The sequence below is a fragment of the Sphaerodactylus townsendi genome, linkage group LG11 (assembly GCF_021028975.2).
Source record: "Sphaerodactylus townsendi isolate TG3544 linkage group LG11, MPM_Stown_v2.3, whole genome shotgun sequence".
NCBI lineage: Eukaryota > Metazoa > Chordata > Lepidosauria > Squamata > Sphaerodactylidae > Sphaerodactylus > Sphaerodactylus townsendi.
The window spans coordinates 71,798,973-71,819,427 of NC_059435.1; the positions used below are offsets into that span (position 1 = coordinate 71,798,973).

Genomic DNA, 20,455 nt, shown 5'->3' on the forward strand with positions numbered 1-20,455 from the left:
CAGTCTACTCTCCATCAATGTTAGAAGCCACTAAGTACTATTCTAGAAGAATGTTGTATATATTTATAAGTCATCCCCAAGAAGATCCTTGAGCAGCAGTGGCGTAGTGGCTAAGAGCAGGTGCACTCTGATCTGGAGGAACCAGGTTTGATTCCCAGCTCTGCCGCTTTTGTTGTGGAGGCTTATCTGGGGAATTCAGATTAGCCTGTGCACTCCCATACACGCCAGCTGGGTGACCTTGGGCTAGTCACAGCTTCTCGGAGCTCTCTCAGCCCCATCCACCTCACAGGGTGTTTGTTGTGAGGGGGGAAGGGCAAGGAGATTGTAAGCCCCTTTGAGTCTCCTCGCAGGAGAGAAAGGGGGGATATAAATCCTTCTTCCTTCTACTGTCTCAAAAGAATGCTGAATAGCTATGGGTCAATTCCTGCCATATAGCTCAGTTTCATCAATACATATTTGCACGTGCCAAGTTGTAGAAATATGAACATGATGGCACCTCAGCTTAAAAACATTCTATAAAAGTAACTTTTCAAAAGGTTTATTTCCAGTGTTCAAGAAATGTACCAGAAAAATAAAACCATTCATAGAAATTATTTCAAGAGATACCACAGCACTAGCAGCTGTCCCGGTCATTTCCATAATTCACACTGAAGTTGCGCAGGGCTGAATTTTTCAGTAGCTGAGGGACTTGGAGGGCAATCCAGATGGGGATGCATTTGGGGAGGCAGCCAGAGTTAGCGCTGCACCGACTCCAAAGAGGTTCTGGGTGGCGCAGAAGGGAGGGAAAACAAAACACACCCCCGCCACCTTAACTGCCCCGTTGCTGAAACACGCTCACCGCCCTGGGGTGGCATTTCTGGGCTGGAACATATGGGAATGCCCCCACACCAGCATTCGATGGGGGTACCAGCACTGCTCTGCGGTGCCCCAGACATCTGGGGTTTGCTGCCAGAAAACTGAGTGGCAGCCAGCTGGGATTACCCTTCCACTGGTGGGGGGGGGGGGGGGCGGGAATTGTTAGCATCCACCAGTTCCATTGTCCCCTGCATCCAGATTGGGCTGTAAGTCCCAGAGGCAGACTACCTCCGTTTACAAGTATGGCCCTGCTAGATGTCAGCGGCTAACTTGCCCTCAAATTCCGGTTTTGTTTAAAAGCAAGGTAATTTTATCTTAACAGTACATGCGATTTAGTCCCAACCTTAAATGTTTGTAGTGATCTAGGATTTGCCAAAATCTAATCCTGATTAAAAAGACAGGTATAGTATAGAACACTAATTTTTACCTCTGTACTGTACTTCCAAGAACGTTCCCCGCAGCGACAAAGGAGAACGTCATTTCTAGTTGAAGGGGAGAACAGCCAATGAGCTTTAAAAACGGGAGTCTACCTGAGGGCTTGATTCAGTCAGTTGTTGCCTCAAAACTACATAACCAAGCATAAATACAGTCAACAATTCAGACAAGGTCTACTGAAAATTCACCTCTGTTTAACATGTGTGTTAGCCTTCCTTTTGCTGAGGCGTAAGTTGAGTGACTTGTGCTAAGGAAGGCTATAGGAAGATGACTGGGCCCTGCAGAAGTCACTCCATATACAGGCACATGCAGCGGCAGACTGGATCTTAACGCTAGAATCTTCAAATGTAATTAAAGTAGCGTGTTTATTATATTTCTGCCATCCCTCAGAAGATATTTGGACAGCCCTGATTCTTCAAGAGTCGTTTAAGTTATTCCTTATCTCTTTGAAAAAAAAATGAAATATCTGTGGCACTATTAATTTCCTTTTAGGAGAAAAGGGAAACGAGCAATTAAGCTGGCAGCTACAATAGATGGCTGGCGAGTTCTGCCCTCTGAAGTCCGCTATCTGTGCTTGCTCTGTATGCAGCGAATGGTGGGCTTTCTGAAAAGCTGGCAACGGGAAGAAGTTGTGAATAAGTTGCCTTGTATTACCACAGAGGAGTGGCTCTGCAGATGTTCAGGCTTCCTGGCCAACCACAGACAGACCCAATGAGTGTGGGAAACGTTGCTCGAATTCCTGTGATGAGCAACAATGATCGTCTCTGAGAATCAAAGCACGGCGCAGGCTGTGAAGCCACGGGAAGGAGGCGTCCCTTCATGGAGCTGAGAGTTCCTCGTCCTTTTCATCCTCTGCCAGTAATTCTGTGGAGCCCTCCGTTTCACCTGAACGCAAAGCAGTTTCTTGAGAATCAGAATCCTCCAAGGATGTCACCGTTGCAGGACTATCCGTAGGGAGAGATGGCAAGGGAGACAGCGAAGGCGTTTGTTTATCCAACTCCGGCTGAGGACACGAGCTCTCTGGAGAAAGCAGTGGGTCTTCTGGGACTGGAAGAGGTGCTTGGTCTGAAACAAACAAAAAAGATCTGCTTAGTACGGAGGGCGATGCCTGCTTACAATATCAACGTTGGGATCATGTAATGAGGACTTCAAAGAAAGTAACAACTGAAGAAACTATAGTCCTGGTTAATTCAATAACAGCCAACCTTTATTGGCATACCAACTAGAACCATGGTGGCGAACCTTTGGCACTCCAGATGTTATGGACTACAATTCCCATCAGCCCCTGCCAGTTGGCCATGCTGGGAGGGGCTGATGGGAATTGTAGTCCATAACATCTGGAGTGCCAAAGGTTCGCCACCACTGCACTAGAAGTTAGAAAGAGTTTGGATTTATACTCCCCCACTTTTCTCTCCTGTAAGGAGACTTAGAAGCTCCTTTCCCGTCTTCTCCCCACAATAGACGCCTTGTGAGGTAGACTAGGCTGAGAGAGTTCTGAGAGAACTGTGACTAGCCCGTGGTCACCTAGCAGGCTTCAGGTGTCCAAGCAGGGAAACAAACCTAGCTCGCCAGATTGGAGCCCATCACGGATGTGCAGGAGGGGGGAATCCAACCCCATTCCTCAGCTAGATGGGGAAATGAATGGATGTGAGAATATCACCTTGCATGTGTATCCCAATTATGGCTGACGAATTTAAAGCATGATCAGAAGAAGAGTGAATCGAAAACAGCTAAAATAGCGCAATCCGTTCATTTTCTTAATTGGATTTGGCTCAGACCGGTCAGCGTGTCGACCAGACATTCCACAAGTCAGTTTGACGGAATACAGGCCATGCAGCATATTGAAGCCTGCTGGTAGTCTTTGAGAACACGATTTTGTCCCGTTCTAAATCATGAACATGGACTGAAACTATAAGAGGACCTTCTGAAGACGACAACCAAAAGCTGCATTTGTAATTTATGTGCTGTATCGTATGGAATTGTATAGGAGTGTTTTGCACAGAACTGTGACTAGCCCGTGGTCACCTAGCAGGCTTCAGGTGTCCAAGAAGGGAAACAAACCTGGCTCACCAGATTGGAGCCCATCACTGATGTGCAGGAGGGGGGAATCCAACCCCATTCCTCAGATCAGAGGCCCCTGCCCCATGCTGTTTCTCAGCTAGCTGGGCAGACTGCAAAGCACACCCATGATTTCAAATCTGCTTACTGAAGAATGATTCAGCTACACTGCTTGTTAGCAAGTCTTCGTTCGTTTCTGCAGAGGCAGTTGATGTATTGAAAGAAACAGAGGAAGGCACATTGACTGTTTTCACCAAGTCGATTAATTCAGGAAAGGAAGCTCCGGACATATCTATAAAATCTGAAAGAGCAGGAAAGGGAGATGGAATGGTTGAGAACTTGCACAACAAATGATCCTGATTGATTTAAGAGAGCTGAAACGACGACTTTGGCCCCACATCCTTTTCAAGTTACTTGTAAATTAAAGAGCGTTATCAAAAAAGTGAATACCTGGCCTTCAAGTGTTTGTGGCACAAGAGACTCCAGGGGAGTTAAGGGCAGAGTCTTGAGAGCTGCTGAAATCACTGCAGAACAAGATTATTGTCTGGCAGAACAGGTGCAAACTGCTCAATCTGCAGAACCTACAATGGACGCAGAATGCACCACCCTGCAGCCTGCCCATGAAGGAGGAGTGGGGAGTTTGGATTTATATCCCCCCTTTCTCTCTTGCAGGAGACTCAAAGGGGCTTACAATCTCCTTGCCCTTCCCCCCTCACAACAAACACCCTGTGAGGTAGGTGGGGCTGAGAGAGCTCTGAGAAGCTGTGACTAGCCCAAGGTCACCCAGTGTACAGGCTAATCTGGGAGTGTACAGGCTAATCTGAATTCCCCAGATAAGCCTCCACAGCTCAGGCGGCAGAGCGGGGAATCAAACCCAGTTCCTTCAGATTAGATACATGAGCTCTTAACCTCCTACGCCACTGCATTACATGAACAGCCAACCGCATGCCCTAAAGGACAACAGGTGAACTCATTACCTGGATCCATGACTCTTTGGACAGGAGGAGGCGGGTGAAGAGAGTTTTCTACTGAATACAGATGCCCACTTTCATCTGTGCTGCAAGACAGACTTGCAGGGTCTTCACTCAGGGAGGCAGGTGCCAGCAGCGGCGTCTGCAATAAATACAACCAGTTTAGAAGGGGGGGCGGTTAACATGTTTTAGAAGATTTGTGTGGAAAGGGCCAGTTTCAAGAGTGTGGCCATCTTGGGTTGCAACAGGGCTCAGGGAATTCCATTCTGACTTGTATCTGGCAAAGAGAACTTTGACATGGGTATTGTGTGGTTTCCGGCTGTAGAGTTGTGCTCTGTAAAGCCTTCCGGACGCCTGCATCTGTGGCTGGCATCTTCAGAGGATGAAGATGATTCTCTGAAGATGCTAGCCACACATGCAGGCGAAACGTCAGGAGAAAATGCTACTAGAACACGGCCACACAGTCCAGAAACCACACAACACACCAGTTTTTCTGGCTGTGAAAGTCTTCGGCTGTTTCTGCACAGCCAAGGGAGAGAGCCTGCATCAGCATGCTGATGCAGGCTCTGGGGTCGTTCGCACAAACGGCCTGATAGATGCGCAGCTGTTGGAGCAAGTCTAATAATAAAGTTGCGATTCCTCCTTTTTCGCTTCGAACGCTCTACTTCACAGTTGTCACTTTCAATACACTCAGAGGAGTGGGACATGCCCCGGCATGGCCAGAGCCGCACGGCCAGCGACCGAGGCTGGGTGTCCCCCTTCCCCGTAGAGCGCATGACAGAGCAACGGCTGCCAGCAGAAGGGAAGGAGGCGTTTGGGGCTGGGGAAGGGAAGGGAAGGGAAGGGAAGGGAAGGGAAGGGAAAATGCAGGCTTCCACCTGCTGCCGTTCACATGGCAGCGGATGGAAGCCGGCGTTTGAAGGAAAACTGTCTCCCTGCTTGCTTTGAAAAAACACCGTTTTGGCGGGCACAGAGCGCTGCTGCATCATGTCACCCCTTAACCTTCTCTTCTCCAGACTAAACATATCCAGCTCCCTAAGCCGCTCCCGATAGGGCACGGAATCCAGACCTTTTACTATTTTGGTCACCCTCCTCTGGACCCATTCCAGCTATCGGTACAGGTTAAACTACACCTTTCAAACCCAGGAACCATCTTTGGTTTTGAAATGCCTACCTCTGTGTAGCCGTTAGTAGGTGGCTCAGGAGGCATATCTCCGGATGGCAAAGGAGAAAGGGCACTGGTTTCGGATTTTTTTGTGGGCACAGCAGGCTGCGTCGGAATCCTGTGTAGGTAGCCATATCCAATGCCACATCCTAAACTGTACAAGCGACAAGTAAATTTTGAGATACCTTCAACAACAAGAAATGCTTTCACCATTTTCACACTTTCACATAAGAACTAGCCTGCTGGATCAGACCAGAGTCCATCTAGTCCAGCACTCTGCTACTCGCAGTGGCCCACCAGGTGCCTTTGGGAGCTCACATGCAGGATGTGAAAGCAATGGCCTTCTGCGGCTGTTGCTCCCGAGCACCTGGACTGTTAAGGCAGATCAAAGAGGATCAAGATTGGTAGCCATAAATTGACTTCTCCTCCATAAATCTGTCCAAGCCCCTTTAAAAGCTATTTATCACCATTTCACACAGCCCGGAAAGCCCACCAGAACCAGCTTTCACCATTGTTTTTGGCCAAAAATTTCAAGAAGTTGCTAAACTGAAGCCCTCAATGACCTAAAGGAAGACACTGACCGCTAGAGTTGTGATTCAGTAATAAGGCTGAGCCTCTATGTCAGGGTGTGCCAGCAGGGGCTGATGGAACTTGTAGTCCATGACCATCTGGAGGGCCAAGGTTGGACATTCCTGCTTTATGGCTATTTAGATTTTACGCGAGGAAACCATGGTGCCTCACATGTGCCAGCTTCTCCAAGCCAGAGTGGGTGGTTAAGGGAGGGGAAGGTCTCCACCATCTGTTCCACAATGTACAAGGGATGTCAAACCCATCAGGCGTCTCCTTCTGGGTCCTGAAATCCAGCTCTGGCTAAATCCACACCTGTACTTTCCCTTTGTCTCTCTACCCTCTGTTTCCCTGAATATAAGACATCCCCTTCTGGAAAATAAGACGTAGTAGAGGTTTTGGCTGAAGTGCTGTGCGAAATGTAAGGCATCCCCTAAAGCAAGAGGGTAGCAAAGTGTTTCCGTTTGGAAGCCATGCCCTCGACAAACAAGAACACAGAAAAATAAAGACATCCCCCTTGAAAATAAGACATTACAGCGATCATCTTTAGGGAGCAAAAAATTAATATAAGACACTGTCTTTATTTTCTCGGGAAACATGGTAGCCTCCTTGGAGCCATGATGGGGAATACCTTGGAGAAGAAGGCCTTCCCTTGCTGCTGAAGGGACTGTTGCGGGACAGGGGCTATAATAAAGAGGGGAACTGAGAAAGATGGAGTGAAAAAGCTGGCTGGATTCATCGTAGACCAGTAGAGGTTCAGTTCATGGGTTCTCCAGATAGCTCATTATGGATCATAATTCCCATCAGCCTCTGCCAGCATGGCTGCCAAGTGGCAGGGCTGATGGGAATTGTAGTTCCTGAACATCTGGAGGGCCATAGTTTGAAGACCCCCGCACTACAGGCACCAAAGAACTGTTACACAACAGTAACGCAGTAGCCAGAAACTGGAACGGTTTGAAGATAGTATCTCGGACTAAACCTCCATCTCAGCACCTTCACCAGAAAGCAAAGGTTTGAACCAACCCACCTCCATCACCTTGACCCTTTCCACCCTTATTCTAGTCCTGTAGCTTCTCCAGGCGCGTATTATGCTCAATTAATAATAACAGCCTTCCATTACGCGCGGCAAGCTGAGAATGAACCCGACTTTTTCTACAGAGCGCATCCTGTCGCTCCCAGATCCATACCTTCCTTCTCCACCCCAGGCTCCGTTGGGGGTCACGTAAACCTCTCGACAGCAATCCATCTCCATGTTATAAACCATCAGCTTCAAAGGCTTCCCCTCGTGGGATTCAATCAGCGAGAAGAAATCTTCCGACTAAGACAGACGTTTGTGTAAGGGTCAGAAGTGCTGAAGTTCACCTGTCAGAGAAGTACACTCCTGCTTCTTCACCCTCCCAAACAAGAGACCCAACAGCACCGCATTATGCTAGCCATTTAGGGACTGCTATTTTGCAGCGCAGTGAGGAACATGACTTCTCATCTGAAGGTAGCAAGAAACACAGATAACAAGCTCCCTGGGGAGGAAAAAAAGAAGATCCTCGTGTTGGCCCAGTTCAATGTTCTTCCCTCAAGGGTATTGACTGGAAGATACCACAGGGCCCCACTGCAGGAGAGAACATGTTTGGGCCAGGCCAGGGGAGGAAAGGCAGTGGGGGAGGAGAATACAGGCCGGAGGGGGGGGGGGGGGGGGCGACAAAACATTGAAACCGGCTAGGGTTTAGCTCCCCTTCGCGGTCAATAATGCCACCGCTGACCCCCTAGAGCCCATATTCTGCCTCCTGGAGTATCTGGTCGATCCAACAATGTAGTCCCGCGGTAAGCGGCTGCAGGCCAGCGAGAGCTGCTGGAGAAGCTGGTTCCACATCCTGGAGAGACATTTGTCACGTTACCAACGGGCAGGCAACAAATCAAGCAGCCAAAACCTGGACTTCCTGAGAAGCTCACCAGAGATTCCGCAACACAGTGAGCACAACAGACCAGGCTCAGACAGACAGAGACAGAGAGAGGGAGAGAGGGAGAGAGGGAGGGCGAGAGAGAGGGGAGAGACGGGAAAGAGACAGAGAGAGGAAGAGGGAGAGAGGGAGGGCGAGAGAGAGGGGAGAGACGGGAGAGAGAGGGAGGGAGGGAGGGCGAGAGAGAGGGGAGAGACGGGAGAGAGAGAGGGAGGGAGGGCGAGAGAGAGGGGAGAGACGGGAGAGAGACAGAGGGGGAGGGAGGGAGGGAGGGCGAGAGAGAGGGGAGAGACGGGAGAGAGAGGGAGAGAGAGGGAGAGAGAAGAGAGAGAGAGCTGACTTACTGAAATGCTGCTCAACAGAAGCTTGGCTGGCTGCTTGGTTTGCATAAGGACACTAGCATGACCCAATCAGTACTGTGCATGACCTGAGGGCACGTGAGAATGGCGAGGAATGCCCTGAGGTTCCATGGAGGATAACTGTTAGGTCTCGTAACCTTAAGCCAATAAACGGACTCTGAAGTATTGATCAGCAGAGTTTACTGAAGAGGTATCGAAGTACCTCACTTGGCAAAGCCGCCAGTTCTGACGAAACTGGCACTCACAGTACCCTTTATTCCCTGCTGGAAGCCCCCCTCCTGTTTTCCCAAGAATTTCTGAAAAACAGTCTTTGAAGCTGAGGCGCCCCAAGGTCGGCAGCAGATTGTAAGAGAGCCACTTGGCTTCCTGCACTCACAAGATAATGGACGCAATTCTTTTCTCATGGGACTCAGGTATTAGGGTATGCCTAGTTGTCTACAAAACATACGAAGCCATAAAGATCAAGGAAATAATGCACAGATGGCAGTGGTTACATATATCTCTAAAGCAGCATTGATTTGGTTGTTGTGGGTTTTCCGGGCTGTGTGGCCGTGGTCTGGTAGATCTTGTTCCTAAGGTTTCGCCTGCATCTGTGGCTGGCATCTTCAGAGGTGTATCACAGAGAGAAGTGTGTTACACATTGTGTTCAGTAAGAAGGGAATGTTTAGTGGGGTATGTATTGTCCATGTCCCAGGGTGGGCAATATATACCCCACTAAACATTCCTGCCTCACTGGACACAGTGTGTAACACACTTCTCTCTGTGATACACCTCCGAAGATGCCAGCCACAGATGCAGGCAAAACGTTAGGAACAAGATCTACCAGACCACGGCCACACAAGCCCGGAAAGCCCACAACAACCTGTTGAGTCTGTCCGTGAAAACCTTCAACAATACAGCATCAATTTGTTTATCTTAAGTGGTTACACAGAATTGGGACTGCATCTCAACCACATAGATAACATCCCCCTGACAATAAGGTAATATGGAAACTGTTTGGAGGTTACTGCCTCGCTTTGAGGAAGCAATGCAAGGCAAGATCACTGTCTCGGGGGTTCTTATGCAAGGAGACAGCGGGTCAAACCTAAAGCCAAGGCGATGTCACACAGCTACAGCGACCCACGGTTTCCCTCACTCACCAGAACATGCCACACGTGTTCATTGGCTCCTTGGAAACTGCAGAACCTCACGCTGGCTCCCAGGAGTCCCTGCCCACCCCACATATTGCTGGGGGTCACTTCCACCTCGCGCACTTTCATTGTTTTGATGTTGTAGACCTCCAACTTCACGGCCTTCTCCATGTTGGCTTTCAGGAGATCTTTCAGAGTGTCGCCTTCTTTATTCTGAAGAGGAAGAGAGGAAACTGGTCACCCTTTTTTCCGGAAAACAGCAGAAAGCAGTCTGCGACAGGGTCTCTAATAGTATAGCTTGTTCTCTCTGGCTTGAATTCTTCCTTTTATCCCTAGCTGGGATTGACTGATGCTACTCGGGATCTATAGGTCAGAGGAGTAGATCGGCAAGGGGAAGGGAAGGCAGAGAAAGAAAATGAAAGTGGCAGTGCAAAACATCACGAGCCACAACAGAAAGGCTAGTAATGAACAGAAGTCAGTGCACCTGCCATAACAGACACATTCATGAAGAACAGATGTGCCAAGAGCAATTAGTGAATGAGATCACCTCCATATACAAAGGCAGTATGCCTGATTTGAACACCTGCTTCTCAGCACCAGTAACAGGGAGTTGTTACCTTCATGTTCTACTTATACTCTTCCCAGAAACACCTGATTAACTACTACTGGAACTAGGGATAAAGATTCAGGTTGTTCAACTCCGCGGCTTCTTCAGATAGTTTCATGACCACTTTCATCAGCCCCTGTCAACATGGCCAATTGACCATGCTGGCAGGGGCTGATGGGAATTGTAGTTCATGAACATCTTGAGAGCCGCGAGAGTTGCAGACCCTGGACTCAGGGCTGTAACCCCCCAGCCAGATCTCAGAAGGGCTTTAGGTCAGTGGAGAGGTGAATTTTCCACTTCCAGATGATACAGGGACTACATCTTGATCAGTCTTCCTTCCGCCAGCATGGCCAATTGACCATGCTGGCAGGGGCTGATGGGAATTGTAGTCCATAACATCTGGAGTGCCAAAGGTTCGCCACCACAGTTCTAGGTTCTTGAGCCATAAACCATGCACACCTGTCTAGACCAGGGGTGTCAAACATGCAGCACACAGGCTGGATTTGGCCCACTGAGAGGTCATATCAGGCCCATGAGCCAGCTGAGGCAATCTCTCAGCTCCCAATCAGGCCTGGAGAGCCCCCTGCAGGGTTACCAATCCAGTTAGCCACCTCCCCTCGCTCTCAATCTGACCTGGCAAGCCACCCACCCCCGCAGTACCAATTTGGATTGCTGAGCTGAGCTGTGGCAGCCACCTCCCCCAGTGCTGATCTGGGCTGGTGGCCCTGGTGGGGGTCAACCAGTCACCAAGTCCCATTTATGTCATATCCAGCCCTTGTAACGAATGAGCGTCACTAACTTGCTCAGTGCTGCATCACTAACTTGCTCAGTGCTGTTCCACCCATCCACGCCCTTGCTTTGGAATGTTGTTCTTCTGACCTCTACCCCTATGCTGGTCTATGACTGTAATAAAGCCTGAAGTTGAACTGACCTGTACTGTCCAGGTTTATTTTATAGCGACTGTTTTCCAGAAGCATTATTATTTATTTTTTTAAAACAAAGTTTAACCCCATCAGAGGAGTCCTGGAACTGCAAACTGGAAGGCTTTTACCTTAGCAACTGTCATTAAACAGAATGACATGCCTCTCTGCTAAGTTCTGCCGTGTCATCTTCACTCACTCGACCAGAGCCTCCTGACGGGGCTCCCCTACAAATGGATAAAGGCAGCGCCCTTAAACAGAAATAGTCAGGTGGGCATTCAGGGAAAAGAGCTGTACTATAACAGAATGGTTCAGAAAGATGCTGTTATTAATCTATTGCATGCATGATCTTACTTTGTTTTTTGCACAGTTTATGGTGCTGGATGTCTTTGAATGGGGAGGGCGGGATATACATTGAATAAAATAATAAATAGATCTGTCTGTATGCACTGTGTGTTGTCTAATTTTTGTACTGCTAGTCCTACTGCATTGTTCACTGGCTGTATTATACTACCGTGTTTCCCCGAAAATAAGACAGTGTCGTATATTAATTTTTGCTCCCAAAGATGCGCTATGTCTTATTTTCAGGGGATGTCTTATTTTTCTGTGTTCTGTTCGTCGGGCATGCTTCCAAACAAACACTTTGCTACATCTTACTTTCGGGGGATGCCTTACATTTCGCACTTCAGCAAAACCTCTACTACGTCTTATTTTCAGAGAATGTCTTATATTCGGGAAACAGGGTAGAAGCAAGGGGGAAAGTGCAGATGTGGATTTAGCCAGAGCTGGATTTCAGGACCCAGAAGGAGACACCTGATGGGTTTGAAATCCCTTGTACGTCGTGGAACAGATGGTGGAGACTTTCCCCTTCCTTAACCACCCACACTGGCTTGGGCTTCAGCATGTGAGGCACCATGGTTTCTAACATAAATCTAAATAGCCATAAAGCAGGAATGTCCAACCTTGGCCCTCCAGATGGTCATGGACTACAAGTCCCATCCGCCCCTGCCGGCGCACCCTGACATAGAGGCTCAGCCTTATTACTGAAGGCTTATGCCTTATATGCCTTATATTTGCCTTATATTTTGCACTTCAGCAAAACCTCTACTACGTCTTATTTTCAGGGGATGTCTTATATTCGGGGAAACAGGGTACCTCAATGCATTGTTTTCATACTTTACTTTCTACCTTAGCAACAAGAGTGGACCATAAATAAAATAAAAACAATTTATAAAAATTTGACTTCAGGGTTACTCTTCAGCCATTCACCCACTGTCCATTTGCTGTTTCCCTCCACCATTTTCCTTCCTACTCTTGTTGTTATGAGCTACGGATTAATGGCAGATCACAAGGTTTAACTCCTGACAAGTCTACTCACAGGTATAGTCAGAAGGGGAAAGGTCAAGAGCAGCCATTATCCATGTGAGTAGAAAGTACTGGGTGAGATGCAAGATCTCAAAACTTTGTAAGTTTTCTGTCATTTTCATCCTGCCTTTCGTCCTATCAGCTCAGATTCTCTCCTCCTTGGTTTTAACTTTAACCTATCTCACAGTAACTTTGTGAGGCAGATTCGGCCGAAAGAGAGCAAGGGGGCAAAGATCGCAAAGTGGGCTTCAGCACCGAATGGAGATTTGAAACTGGGCATCCGTGCCCGCGTCTGACATGCGAAACCCCAGCAAGCTCATTTTATTTACTTAAAATATTAACACAGATAGAGAATCATTACTGAGGAATTTTAAGAATGGCACTACAAATCCAATTTGTCCCGAGGAACTCTTTTCAGCGGCAGGCTCTGTAAAAATCTGGAACAACCAGTAAAATGAAAAAAGGGTATCCAATATGCAATTGTATGGAGATGAAGAAATTCTAACAGCAGTGTGTGTTACCAGAAGCCTAGAGGGAGAATTAAAAGATGTGTTGAGTTGATTTGCGTTTTTGATTTCTCTGTTTCAATCCTTGCTTTCAGGATTCTAGTTCTTGGGATTAGTCACATTATGGCTCATTCCACACATGCAGAATAATGCACTTTCAAACTGCTTTCAATGCTCTTTGAAGCTGTGCGGAATGGCAAAATCCACTTGCAAACAGTTGTGAAAGTGGTTTGAAAACGCATTGTTTTGCGTGTGCGGAAGGGGCCTTAGATTTGTCTGATAAAGGCCGTGGGGAGAAGAAAGTGCTCTTCGCTATTGCTTGGCATCCTCAAAAGCCCCCCTTTTTTTTCAATAACAGAAATATACAGTCAACAATATGACTAAAAGGAATCTGCACTTTATGAAGGCTGGTTCACGCGCCCAGAACAACGCACTGAATTTGATGACTGGTTTCCCATGATTTCAACCTAAACGGATGAGAAAACAGAGCCTTTCATATCTGCAATTCCCATAAAAGAAAAATGCTGCTGGCCCTAATGTACGTGAATCAGTCTCATTGCAGCTACCAAACTGTTAATTATTGACAGGGTCATATTTGAACTAGTTCACTGAAAACAGTATCATGGTGAACGCCCTCTCCTGCCTGCACAGTTCTTCCAGCTATGCCATGGAAAATACTGCCAAGTCACATCCTATAGGGTTTTCAAAGGAAGGTGTCTTTCCCAGCCCCACCCAGTTATGTCCATAACCAAAAAGGCAGAAATAAGCTGGCATGTCTTCGGGGTGCAACCCTGCAGGGATAGGCAGGATATAAATCAAATCAATAAACAGGTGATCAAGAATCTATATCAGAGTCTCAAGTCGTAAGGCAAGCAAAAGCTGCAGATCTCACAAAGTGATCTCACTGAAGTGATTACAGAGTGAGTCCATGGGATCCTTTCAGTCCCAAAGCCATGATCAGGAAAGATGCTCTTGGGAGCTCAGGTTTGGGCCACTTTGGACAAAGGCCAGATTTGGCCAAGAAAGTCCTATTAACTGATCCTGCCACCATCAAAATTATAATGAGAGTGGGACAGGTTCAGGGGTGGGATGCAGCCTATTCGCACCTGTTCGGTAGAACCAGTTACTAAAATTTTCTCAGTTCGGAGAACCAGTTATTAATGATTAACTCCACTAGGGAAAAAGGGGTAATCTCTGTCTCTGGGTACAACAAATCTCGTCAAGCGGGGAATGCCAAATCGCCCCCCATGGCACCCCCCCCCCCCGCCCACGTGCGTATGAACTGTATGAAATAATACAATATATAGTAATTCTAATTTTTTTTGGTCATTGGTATAAAGGTTGGGAAAGTATTATAGGTAAAGATTTTTCATTTTCTTTTTTCCCCTTAAAATTTGTATTGGAAAGAGAGGAGTTTAAATTCCTCTTTTAGATTAAGGATTTTGGATCTCTCCCTCTGTTAGTTTTCTTTCAAGTGGAATAGATAAAGTAGTCATAGGAATCTGAAGGGGAAGGAGAAAGTAGGGAGGGAGGGAAACATGGGGAGGCAATATAAGCTGTTTTAGTGGGGGGGCGGTTGAGAGAGATAGACAATTAGATATGTTTGTAATATGTTAACAATTGTAAACAGTTTTTGGTTTCTCTCCTTACTTATTTTATTATTTAAAAATCAATCAATATAATTATATAAAAAACAAATAATACATGACCTTTCGGTATATTGCTTTTTAAATACTTTAAACAGTCATTGTTTTAATTTAGAGGCGGGGCGAAGGGGAACTGCACCTGGGGCATGAGCACCCTGCGTTCTTGCCACAGCCCCGCCCAGGAATGCCTGGCCACGCCCCCATCGTGCCCCGCCCAGCTCCATTGGCGCTACGCCACTGTTTGAATCCCACCACCATCGGAACCTGTTACTAAAAATGTTTGAATCCCACCACTGGACAGGTTGCTCAAGGATTAGCAATCCAAGCAAGCACCTGTATGGCTAATGGTACTGTCGGGCCAGTATTAGAGATACTGATAGGACAATACCGTTAGCCATACAGACGCCTGCTTGGTTTGCTAACCACCCAAATGATAGCAGAGAAGCCAGCAACAACGCATCAGAAAAAGAATATTGTATCTCTATTGACTCACCAGTCTAGTGTGTCCTATTGTGAGGATGAAATCAAAGAACGGCTCCAATCCAGCCTGATGAGCAGGAGAGTTTTCCTGAACCTGCAAAATGGCAGCATTTACACATATACACTGAAAAGATCATTTGTATGCATGTTCTAAAATGAGCTGAAACAAATTCACACCACGGGTGCTTATGGGCCAGGTGCGGGAAGAGGCCATTCTGGCCTAAGGCAAAAACACCATTAGCACCGCCCTTGACAAACAAAAGAGATGCATTCCTCAGTATCTCCCTCTTCCCCTATCCAGGTCGAATCTCTGCCTTCCCCAGTTAAAAAAAAGAGCAGGTAGCAGGTGATGTGAAAGACCCGAGAGCCCATAGAAGAACTTCTGTACAGGGCTAGATAGGTCAATGGTTTAGACCAGAGGTGTCCAACTCTGGCGCTTCAGATGTTCATGAACTACAATTCCCATCAGCCCCTGCCGGCATGGCCAATTGGCCATGCCGGCAGGGGCTGATGGCAGAGGTGGGATCCAGCAGGTTCTCACAGGTTCCCGAGAGTAGGTTACTAATTATTTGTGTGTGCCGAGAGGGGGTTACTAATTGGTGATTTTGCCATGTGATTTTTGCCTTCGTTACGCCCCTCCTCTCAGCAGTAGCACGCAGAACTTGAAGCAGTCTAGCAGGAGGTACACCGGCGTGTGTGGCAGCCTGCGCCTATATGCATTCGTTTCCTGCTCAAGGACCGGCGCAGTGGCTGCGTCCTTGCCACAGCCCCGCCCCGGAATGCCCGGCCATGCCCCCGCCGTGCCCTGCCCAGCCCCATTGGCGCTATGCCACAGTTTGAATCCCACCACCATGGGAACCTGTTACTAAAATGTTTGGATCCCACCACTGGCTGATGGGAATTGTAGTCCATGAACATCTGAAGCGCCAGAGTTGGACACCGCTGGTTTAGACAGTAGAAAACACAGTAACACCTGGTGGAGTCAGTACGCTGAGCATACGGTGCACATGGGAGTGTTAAGCTCAAGAGCTCAGAGATGTGGCTTACAAAGCACCAGCTCGCAAATGCTCCCTTGATCAGCTTTGAAGTAGTGTAGGCAAAGTAGGAACCGCCACACATCTACTGACATCCACAAGAGAACAGAAATCCTTTCAGGTGCCAAACGGGATAAGCAACGTGGTGCAGCCTTTCATCCAGGCTGTAAAATCCTACCGCGACATCTGGGATGCCTGTCTCCTGACCCTGTTTCTAGCATCCTGCTCTTCCCTGAGGAAGCCTGGGTCCCCTTCCACCTGGTCAAGCAGCTTCCTATCCAGGTACTGATCAGGCGAAAACCCACTTAGCATTATTCATATCCCCTGAAGCCAGTCTCTGGGTGCCTAAAGTCAGCAGAGCTGCGTTACAAAAGGCGCACACAACTGTATACATCAGTGATGGCGAACCTTTTTGAGACCGAGTGCCCAAATTGCAACCCAAAACCCACTTATTTATCGCAAAGTGCCAACACGGCAATTTAACCTGAATACTGAGGTTTTAGTTTAGAAAAAACAGTTGGCTCCGAGGCGTGCGTTGCTCAGGAGTAAGCTTGGTGGTAGTTGGTAGCTTAATTTGAAGCAACCATGCAACTCTTCCAACGGGTGAATCACGACCCTAGGAGGGTTTACTCAGAAGCAAGCCCCATTGCCAGCAACCAAGCTTACTCCCAGGTAAAGAATCGCGCTTTAGTTCTTCGCATGAAAATCAGTGGGGTTTAACAGCGCTTAACAGGGTTACCTACACTGCTTCCCCAAAACTAGGTCTTAGGTTTAATGCTAATAATCGAGCCCAGCAGCCGGGGGGGGGGGGGGGGGGGGGGGGGGGGGGGGGGGGGGTGACTCTGCGCGTGCCCACAGAGAGGGCTCTGAGTGCCACCTCTGGCACCCGTGCCATAGGTTCACCACCACTGGTATACATGTTCGGTGCAAACCACAGCAGGTTCCGCTTCACTTCAACCCAAATTCCATGAGGACATTCTGACTAATTTATTCTACTCCAACAATTCTGGTTATGAAAGAAACTGGATATTTGCTGGCAGAAACAGAAAGCAGGAATGGCACAGAAGCCGGAGTTGGGCAAACAACATGCTTATGGAGTCAGGAAGAGGAAAAAAAGGAACTATGAATAAAGTACTGGGGGTTTGGCAAGAAAATTTGCGCTCCACCACACAACCAGTGGCAGTTTTTTCCTGTACTGAACAAACGTCTGAGCTGTTTTAACACCAAACCTGCATTTTCAAAGTTTTCTTCATGACCACAAGGGACAGGGACTTCGTTTTAAAATGTCAAATGCTAGACTTCATATCACTATCAGATTCCAAACCAAGAGCACCCACACAGTCTCAAGAAAGGCATTTCCTGTAGAGTCGGTTTTAAAAGCAGGCACTTAATACAACCTTATTTCTGCCATCCTGATCCACAGCTTCCGCACAACAGACGAATCCCCACACAAAAAAAATGCATAACAGCCATAAGAAAAGCAGTAAAAACAGCATTAAAATTTACTCTGGGGTTGATGAAAACCTGACTTCTTGTCTGGAGTTAAGAAGACCACATTCCAGAACTTTGCAATTCTCACCCGTACACGATGAGCAACTGATAGAAGAGGAAAGTAGTAATAGAAGAGAAATGCAGTGTAGTAAGTGCACCTCCCTACTCTATTTCATATCTGTATTTATACACAAGCAGAGGAAGCAGGTCTCCCCCCATCCACCCAACAAAAAGAATAGCCTCTTCCATAAGTATCTTACTCCTTTACATTTACCCGATCTCCCCGATCTAATTAGATTACACTACTTGTTGGACAATCCTGATCCTTCTCTCTGTATGATAGTGGCAGACTTTCTCCTGGAAATTACTAAACGCCAGTAGATTTCCTTCGACCTAACATTTATTTCCTGTATTGTATATGCTTTTTAATCTGTTTTTTCTATTATTGTTGGACTGTTGTCTAAGCCAATAAAGGCTTGCTAATTAAACTCTTCCATAAGTAAGAATCTATGGAATGGATCTCTTTCAGCTTTCAGTCCAGATTTTTAGGCCCAGTTTCACTTTGGACTATTTAAATATTACGGATGGAACTGAGTGACATGCTTGAATATCCAAGAAAACAACACTGAATATTTAGGAGCTTCTGATTCATCTTTACAACACGTCTTCCTGGTTCACTTCAAGGGCCTATTTTGTTTATTTGGTTATATTTAAGTATGCTACGTGTTTCTTCCTTTCTTGAACTTATTTATTTATTTATTTTTGAAACTTTTATACCGCCCCATCCCCGAAGGATTCCTCTTACAAGGAATCCCCCCATACCCACCCCAGTTCTCCTTTCAAGGCAGGCACAGCAGCCCTTCAGACATGCTTAATTGCCTCGAGGTTACTAGGGTGCTTTCCAGCCGTACTTTTCAGGCCCAAAAATGGTCAAGCCGGCGCCTCTGGGAATTTCACACCCAAGCTAATGGCAGCTCTTCCCCTGCCTAGAGAAGTGTATATGATTTGGGAATTATTCCACATTTCAGTTTGTATACACAGTTGGTTATCTTTGGCTACCTGTCCCCGGCAAAAGATTCGCCCTCCTTCCCTGGACCTAAGACAGTGATGGCGAATCTTTTGAGCTCGGCATATCAAACATTCAGAAAACACCTAACTTGTTACCTCCACTCCCCCCACAAAGGAGAAACAATTCTTTACAAATTCATTTATTTTTTAAAAGAAAAAGACAGTCCAACCATGCGTAAGCACTGCATATTATAGTTACAAGTACATCAACTAGTTACAAAAGTTTATTTATTGACTGTATATTTATTTCCCACCCATCATCAATGCCCCAGGGCAGGGTGCAATCATAAAACGCCACCAAAATAATAAACTGTCCTAAGATCTCTTTCAAACAACTGTCCCCATCTCCCTAAAGATACACGGACCTCCAACCCATATAGTGCCCAACCCGGAAAAATTTCAGAATTTGATCTGGGGCTGAACCAAGAGAGAGCTGGTACTGGCAAGAGCAAGTACCAGGATAAAAGTGAGTATGAGGAGGAGAGGATAGTTGTGGCAGGGGGTTGGCGAACACGACTGCGCCCCATGCAACGTAGCGGCGTGTCCCCTTTGACACACGAGCCTTGTTGAGCTAAATGAAATAGGCACTGACATATTCAGATCTAGATCAGCAGCTGTCTGCCATCACTGAACCTAAGTAGAGGAGCCGTTTGCTGATGTGGCTGATTGGGGGCAGACTGCTCCTATCCATGGAGGCTCCACTTTGACAGCCACTGACAGCAGCCTATCACGAACGGGCCAGATCCTTACCCCGTGCACATGATAGCCCTCGGAGCCCCCCTCGGAAACCTCGGAGCTAGAGCCCAGCCCCATGGCTGCAGGGCCGAGACGGGAGGGAGGGAAGGAGGAAGGAGGCGACCGCCTCAGGAGCACCAAAGCGCCACCGCCGCCCGCGACATCCCCTCAGCCGACTAGCCAAGCTCCAACGTTGCAGTATGCACCGAGCATGCGCGCGCGGCGAGCTTCCATTGGCCGAGGGGGGCGAGACGCGCCGTCGGCGAGCGGCCCTCTCCGGGAAGAGGCGGTTGCTTGGCAACTGGAGGGAAGCCCGCGAGGTCTCTTCCGTGGGCGGGTGTCCGAGCGGCCTCTTAGCCAACGGGGTAGGGGAGAGGGCGTGGCCTCACGGGCAGCGGCCTGCGATTGGCTGCCCGGTGCGTGGCTCTCGAGGCGAGGTGGCGTGTTCTTCGGCCGTTAGGCCGTTGGCCGTTCGAACCCGCCTCCTCCCAAATAGAGCCAGGCTGCGGTAGATTTAGGAGCGGCATGGCGGAGGCCGACCCTCAGCTCTTGGTACTGGGGACAAGGATTTGCTTTTTTTCTGGTGGATTTTCATTTATCTGACAGAAAGTACAGGTAGTTTATGTAGGGTTGCCAACCTCCAGGTGGGGCCTGGAGATCTCCCGGAATTACAGCTGATCTCCTGGTTACAGAGATCAGCTCCCCTGGAGAAAATGGACGCTTCGGAGGGTGGACTCTGTGGCATTGTACCCTGCTGAAGCTGCTCCACAAAATCTCTAGGAATGTTCCAACCTGGAGTTGGCAATGCTAGCATAACCACGTGGGTTTAGGGATGCTTCCAGTTGGGACCTGGGATTCCAGGCTGACTATAAAGGCCAGAAGTCATTATGATGGCCAGATCAGATGAATCAGCTGATTTAACTTGCTTCTCCAGCAACTGAGTAACCTGTAGGCTCTTACCAGTCAACAAGAGCAACGGGACCCCGTCAAATCTGGGAAACACAATATCCTCAGGAATCGCACCTCAGTTCTTATGGACAAGCATGGACTCTTCATCAGAGGAAGAGGCCAAGAACTTAAAAGAGAAGTCAACTAGGTCCCTAACATG

At 47.8% G+C, this 20,455-nt stretch overlaps 2 protein-coding genes across 2 annotated transcripts in view; one reads left to right on the plus strand and one right to left on the minus strand.

The window, feature by feature from the left end:
• Window positions 1-522: 522 nt before the first annotated feature.
• On the minus strand, window positions 523-19,536 carry GORASP1 (golgi reassembly stacking protein 1). The gene is made up of 9 exons (XM_048511743.1): window positions 19,363-19,536; window positions 15,033-15,113; window positions 9,505-9,708; window positions 7,830-7,919; window positions 7,239-7,369; window positions 5,494-5,638; window positions 4,326-4,461; window positions 3,497-3,649; window positions 523-2,355 (listed from the first exon to the last, which is right to left on the minus strand). The coding sequence occupies exons 1-9, from the start codon at window positions 19,423-19,425 to the stop codon at window positions 2,108-2,110; spliced, it is 1,251 nt and encodes a 416-aa protein (XP_048367700.1). The 5' UTR covers window positions 19,426-19,536; the 3' UTR covers window positions 523-2,107.
• A 318-nt stretch (window positions 19,537-19,854) lies between these two features.
• Window positions 19,855-20,455, plus strand: part of TTC21A (tetratricopeptide repeat domain 21A) — a 51,132-nt gene continuing 50,531 nt past the window's right edge. The window contains exon 1 of the mRNA XM_048511208.1: window positions 19,855-19,899. Coding sequence (XP_048367165.1) covers window positions 19,873-19,899 — 27 coding nt within the window. The 5' untranslated portion in view covers window positions 19,855-19,872. The remainder of the gene's footprint in view (window positions 19,900-20,455) is intronic.

Bases quoted from the DNA above. Each gene is read 5' to 3' on its own strand.
- GORASP1 (XM_048511743.1), bottom strand. From the start codon at position 19,425: ATGGGGCTGGGCTCTAGCTCCGAGGTTTCCGAGGGGGGCTCCGAGGGC. The intron at 15,114-19,362 runs GTAAGGATCTGG...GCCATTTTGCAG, and splicing joins AGGGCTATCATGTGCACGGG to GTTCAGGAAAACTCTCCTGC. The intron at 5,639-7,238 runs GTATGGATCTGG...TCGCTTGTACAG, and splicing joins GCCTGGGGTGGAGAAGGAAG to TTTAGGATGTGGCATTGGAT.